This window comes from Atta colombica, unplaced genomic scaffold, assembly GCF_001594045.1.
Source record: "Atta colombica isolate Treedump-2 unplaced genomic scaffold, Acol1.0 scaffold1, whole genome shotgun sequence".
NCBI lineage: Eukaryota > Metazoa > Arthropoda > Insecta > Hymenoptera > Formicidae > Atta > Atta colombica.
Window position 1 is genome coordinate 2712322 of NW_017259183.1, and position 5701 is coordinate 2718022.

Genomic DNA, 5701 nt, shown 5'->3' on the forward strand with positions numbered 1-5701 from the left:
TATATATCAAAAAATATATATAAAATTAGAAACTTTTCTATGGAATGTTAATATTGCACCCGTAAGATAATTAATAACATTTTTAAAAGATACAGCATGATTAAACAATGCTATCCAAGGTTTCTGTATTTAAATAAGTTATTCAGTTGGATGACACCAATTTAAAAATGAACAAAGATCATCTATTGTAATTTTTGTTTTACTTCATCAGGTATTCGACTTAAATACCACTGATGTGACTGACCAGGAGCAGTGGCCAATATGCCTCTCATATTTACATGCATCGTTTCTTGATTATAAGGGTAGCGATTACCATGCAGATCAGTTAAAACACCACCGATTGCATGAAGTACAGCTTCGGGCGCACAGGTGTCCCATCTTTTGCATCCACGACTGGCAAATACGTACGCGTGAGCTTTTCCTTCCAACAGAAGAACTACCTGCGAACAGACACACAATATCTCAATTTGAAGATTAAGAATATTAATAAGTATAATTATAAATTACTGTTAGGCGATTGAGAGCAGAATTGTGACACAGTTATTCGAGCGTTATACATAAAAATATAAACGTTCGATTTTGTATTAATACATGTAAGATCTATGAAATACAATTTTTATATATAACGCTCGAATAATTCTGTCACAATTCTGCTCTCAATCACCTGACAATAATTTATAATTATAATTATTAATTATCTCGAGAGCTCAATTTTATCTTATTTGAATTATTTAATTAAGAATATGTTTTTGAATAATAATTTCGAAGAGCGTGTATCAGCGAAAATCACGAACAATCGTTCTTGTTATTACCTTATGTCCAGCACCGCCGACGCATATCACTTCATCAGGATCCAACGATTTTATGGCGCTTTGGACAATACTATCAGAATGCGAACTGAAAACAGACAATATGATATATTCAATATAGTACAATATTAAAATATAAATATTAAAATTGTTCGCTAAGTACCGAGTAGTTGTGATTATTCTCTTCCCCTCTGGAGGCAATTTCAGTGTAAATCCTCCGAATCCTGCGCCATTAATACCCCATAATGTACGACCGTTTTCAATATACATGTCATTTTCTTTCTTATAATAAGGTTGATGTATGACACCTCCAATTGCTGTTTCACCGATTGCCACACCAACTAATACTGTAACATGTTCCACTAATCCCTGAGTGTACTCCGCTGTACCTATAATGCAAATTCTTTTATAACAATTATAAATTGATGTTTCGAAATATTTATAGTATACAACGATATATATTTAAAACAAATTAAAAGTGCAAACATGTCTTATTTATCATGCAGAATTTTTTTATTGTCAAATTAAGATATCAATACCATCTAGAGGATCTACCCAGATGCACACATCTTTAGGATTAACATCCTCTAAGTGAGCCGGTAATTTTAATTGCAACACTTCTTGATCTGCTTCTGTGATGATCCATTCTGGTGGTATCTCACAGTTAGATGGTTCTTCCTCACCGATAATCGTAATATTTGGAAACTGACGACTGAGCGAAGTTATAATACATCGTTGAGCACAACGATCTGCCTCCGTTTGCAGATCATTCTTGCCTTTTTCCACAATATTTAATCCACCTTTGCTTAAAACATCTCGGATTATTTTACCGGCTTGTATCGTGGCTGATACAGAAGATGCCACTATGCGTGTCAGCAAAGCAGCACTTTGAGCCATTTTTGGAATCCTTGTAGAGATGATAATGACAATGATATTAATATTACCGATAAGTTATCTTCGTTTCTGAGAAATCTAAAAATAATATGTAAGATGTATGTTTCATATTTGTAAAAGCCATATATATATATTATGTGTATGTACACACATCACACACACACACACGCGCGCGCGCGTAGATAATGTAGAATAAATGTACAAGAAATATAATATGTAAGTACTGCTTAAAATTTATAGCATATTTATTTATTTTATGCCAATTGCGCATAGTATATACATTTATAGTCATTTATGCAATCTACGATTGCTTTAGGTACAAAGAGAAAATATCGCGTACCATATATAATGCATAAAAAGTAAGACTAGGTTAGATATAGTCAAGTTAGGTTTACTTGTGACAGCTTATGATAGGTGCGTGATGATACACGTGTAGAGGCATGTTGTGTATGACAATTGATTAAAGGAAACAAACTGTTGGAAGAAATCTATCAATTTGCTAAAAACTTTGGTAAGATTATATGAAAAGTTTTACTTAAACGGAGAAAAATTTATAAATTTAAAGTATTGTATTTGAACACTGTTCTTTAAGATTACTCTGTTTTTATTTTATCTAGATCAAATATAAAAATGTTACACACACAAAAGTTTTTTATCTGCAATATAACTTCTTGGTTATCAAAAAGGACTAGACATATCATAAATGTATATTGTTCAACATTGACCAATGGTAATTTATCTAAACAACAGAAAGAAAATATTCAAAAGACGAAGGAACTGATTGAAACAGAATTATCGAAAATGAAAAAGAAAAACAAAGTAATGGAATATATCGAAAAATCTATACTACATGATAAAGAGATTTTGGACATTATTAATTATATACAAAAAGTTAATCCAGACGTAAGTGATATCATTCAATTATTGGGAGATAAAAAAATGTTATTTAAAAAAGCGAATACAAATATATTACATCTGATTGATAAAGATACTGCTGCAAAATTTGTTTCTTTAATAAAAAATGACCTTTTGAAGAATATGTGTTACGTTGCTGAATTGAATCCTGGTTTGGGCGTATTGACAAGAGAATTATTGAAAGCTGGAGTACCATTAATTCACTTGTATGAAGGTAATTTAAGATTGCATAAGATACTGGAAATAATCTGTACAAAATATCCTGGAAAACTCAAACTGATCTCTTCTAAATGTTCTAATCTCTTTGGAATAATAAGAACGATTCACGATGAAAAAACTACTAAGAAATATCAAGATAATTTTAAAGCGATAGAGAGCAAAAATTGGGAAGATGAAACTTACATGCAAATAATAGGTGCATGTGATAATATTTATTTATTTACCTTTATTATACATAATTTAATTTTTCGCAATGGTTTTATGTTTTATGGAAGACCTGTTTTCTACATCGCAATACTTCCATCTGTGTGGAATGTTAGTATATAAGTTCTTTTTTTTAAGGAGTATACTAATAAAATCACGCTAATATTTGATTTTAATATGTTTTAGAAATATAATATTTGTACTAGTTTAAATATATATACCTATACAAAGGTGATATTCAAATTAATGTTTAATTATGAACTCCTGGGAACATTGAGCAGGAAAGCTTTTATACCTTGGCCAAAAAAGAAACAACATAAACGTAATTCATCTGTTTTATCGGCAAAACAAAATTACGAGCAGCTGTATGTGGTAAAACTTGAGCCCAAAGCTGATATTTATGCACAACTATCGCCAAAAGATTGGATAACATTTTCCTATTTTGTGAGACATCACATGCAGAAACGTTGTACTAGAGTGATACCTGCATTGGAGTAAGTATGAAAAAACTGTAAGATTTCTGTTAAATATTGTTTGTTTTAGAGAATTTTTAATACATTTTCCTCTACAATTATATATTGTTTTGCCTCTAGAAAATGGGTACCAGACTGTGGAATTAAACTTATAGCCAAAGATTACACGATATATACCCAATTTGGAGACTTGACGCCAACACAAATTCTGGAACTCTTTAAAGAATTTAAATCCTGGCCAGACTACAAAGAGAGCCATTTCATAGATTATATGAAAGATTCTGTAGGTGCACATAACGAATTCGAATTTCTTAATGAATAATCCTGTAGCATATTTCTTATAAATATATAATTGTAAAAAAAATCATCTTTTAACATTTTTAAATATTCCAGAAAATTTTAGCTTTCCTCTTTACTATTTTATCGTGAGCAATTTAATAATCTCAGATTATAATTATAAATCATATTTTCTTGGAAATTCCTTCTCTCCTCTTCAATTCCTATATACATATGTAAATAGCTTTCTCAGATTATTCTTATGCGTATGTAAGAACTTGTAAATGTATTAGTGAGAAAGATTATCACTCTGGTCAGTATACTCTTTCATTTTCTTTTATGTCACAGTTAGCCTTGAAATATCAGTTGCCGTTACATCGCTCAGTAATTGCGCGTATGCGTTCGAGAGAATCTTAGAATATCTTTGTCAAATTCACAATCTTTGGTTGTTATCAATATTTATGTGATATTTCTATTTTATTCTTTTTTTGTCAGGAAGGAACAGCGTATTGCTAAGAATTGTAAGAAATTTATTCATTTTAATATTGAAAGTATCAATCTGAATTAGAATGCAGTTAGTGTATAATTAGATCGCTAATAATTATTCAGAACAGCTTTTTTTTTAGAGTACGATATATAGAGTACGATATATATCTATCTTATTGATATCTCCATCTTTTAGTTTGCCAGTGAAAAGGAAATGTTTGAAGATGGAAACATTTTGATTTTTACTGTCTTGTCGTGATTTGATCAGTTATTAGTAATATTTATTCTCTTTGCATTCTGGCTTTAATTGATTTTTGTATAGTAAAAAATATTTTCTATTTTCTCCATTTACTTAACATTTGTAGATATATGTACAATTTTCTCAGCGATACAATCTTGTTCAATATCATCAAGATGATGTATTTGTATGTCGGTTTTATATTTTTCGTATGTAACCATGTGACATGGAGCCAAGATTTAGCATTTCCAATTGATGAGGAGACGTCTCACGTCAGTGGTGGCAACTCCACGGTAATATTAATATAAAATTATATAAAATATATAATATAATTATATAAAAAGCTATTTTTCTTTACACAAACATCTTCGCAGGTAATAGATGACCGTATACCCATATCAATACCAGGGCGTTGCCCAAAAGACATGCTTCTCTATCCAGGCGACAGTGCGAAGGATGCTTGGGTGTGCGATTGTAGACCTCGATTCTTATATTTCCCGTTGAACAATTCCTGTTATGAAGCCTATAGACAAGGTCCTTGTCCACCCAAGAATTATGTTGTTCTTCCTGAAGATGATGCGGTCCCTCGTTGCATGGAGAATCCTTGCTTGAAAGATGGCGAGGTTCCATTCAATGGCACATGCTATCCTCTTCGAACAATAGGCGGCCCATGTGCGCCTGACGGGGTAATAGGTGTGAATGAAACTACCTTCCAATTGGAATGTGTAGAAACAAGTATTGCACCTTTCATAATAATCGACGCTCCCTCAAGGACATGTCCACCAGGTAGTCGTAGAAGCACACTCGGAGTATGCAAAAAAGTATGAATACATAAGTATTGTAATTCAGTTTGTCACATACTCTCTATTTCGATGCCTTATATATATTTTACATAATTCAACTTATATATATTTCATGAGAAATGTTGCAATGTCATATATATTCCATTTTTCAGGTTAAACGTTATAATAGAGTACGTCGGTCTGTATCAGAATAATATCGATAAATGTATTTTGTATTGTAACTTATATACAAAATTACACGCGATCTTTATAATAGACAGACTTAAAGAGCATTAAATAACAAAATGTAGGCATCAATAACAAGTACCTTATTTTATATTTGTAATTTTAATAATCTGATGGTCTATTATAACACGTGCATATATAAAAATAAATATATATATA

The 5701-nt window shown here is 31.0% G+C and overlaps 3 protein-coding genes across 5 annotated transcripts in view; 2 read left to right on the forward strand and 1 right to left on the reverse strand.

Annotated features, from left to right (window-relative positions):
- Window positions 1–147: 147 nt before the first annotated feature.
- LOC108695021 (3'(2'),5'-bisphosphate nucleotidase 1) lies at window positions 148–1882 on the reverse strand. Its single transcript, XM_018204743.1, has 5 exons — window positions 1855–1882; window positions 1349–1781; window positions 973–1198; window positions 813–897; window positions 148–440 (listed from the first exon to the last, which is right to left on the reverse strand). Exons 2-5 carry the CDS (start codon window positions 1704–1706, stop codon window positions 183–185), a joined length of 927 nt encoding a protein of 308 aa, XP_018060232.1. The 5' UTR covers window positions 1707–1781; window positions 1855–1882; the 3' UTR covers window positions 148–182.
- A 622-nt stretch (window positions 1883–2504) lies between these two features.
- On the forward strand, window positions 2505–3836 carry LOC108687000 (dimethyladenosine transferase 2, mitochondrial). The gene is made up of 4 exons (XM_018192601.1): window positions 2505–2606; window positions 2739–3152; window positions 3228–3535; window positions 3635–3836. Exons 1-4 carry the CDS (start codon window positions 2505–2507, stop codon window positions 3834–3836), a joined length of 1026 nt encoding a protein of 341 aa, XP_018048090.1.
- Window positions 3837–3923: 87 nt separating this feature from the next.
- The window catches only part of LOC108695037, a 2902-nt gene continuing 1124 nt past the window's right edge, over window positions 3924–5701 (forward strand). Inside the window, exons 1-4 of one of the 3 annotated variants that reach the window (XM_018204768.1) lie at window positions 3924–4311; window positions 4642–4807; window positions 4889–5335; window positions 5470–5604. In XM_018204768.1, the coding sequence (XP_018060257.1) occupies window positions 4646–4807; window positions 4889–5335; window positions 5470–5511 (651 nt within the window). In that variant the 5' untranslated portion in view covers window positions 3924–4311; window positions 4642–4645 and the 3' untranslated portion in view covers window positions 5512–5604. Of the gene's footprint in view, window positions 4312–4537; window positions 4808–4888; window positions 5336–5469; window positions 5605–5701 lie in introns of those variants that run through there. The other 2 variants (XM_018204784.1, XM_018204776.1) reach the window with 2 other exon arrangements.

Coding starts and splice junctions, on each gene's coding strand:
- LOC108695021 (XM_018204743.1), bottom strand. CDS start 1,706: ATGGCTCAAAGTGCTGCTTTGCTGACACGCATAGTGGCATCTTCTGTA. Junction 898..972: donor AGAATAATCACAACTACTCG/GTACTTAGCGAA, acceptor GTCTGTTTTCAG/TTCGCATTCTGATAGTATTG. Junction 441..812: donor TCGGCGGTGCTGGACATAAG/GTAATAACAAGA, acceptor GTCTGTTCGCAG/GTAGTTCTTCTGTTGGAAGG.
- LOC108687000 (XM_018192601.1), top strand. CDS start 2,505: ATGAAAAAGAAAAACAAAGTAATGGAATATATCGAAAAATCTATACTA. Junction 3,153..3,227: donor TACTTCCATCTGTGTGGAAT/GTTAGTATATAA, acceptor AATATGTTTTAG/AAATATAATATTTGTACTAG. Junction 3,536..3,634: donor AGAGTGATACCTGCATTGGA/GTAAGTATGAAA, acceptor TTTTGCCTCTAG/AAAATGGGTACCAGACTGTG.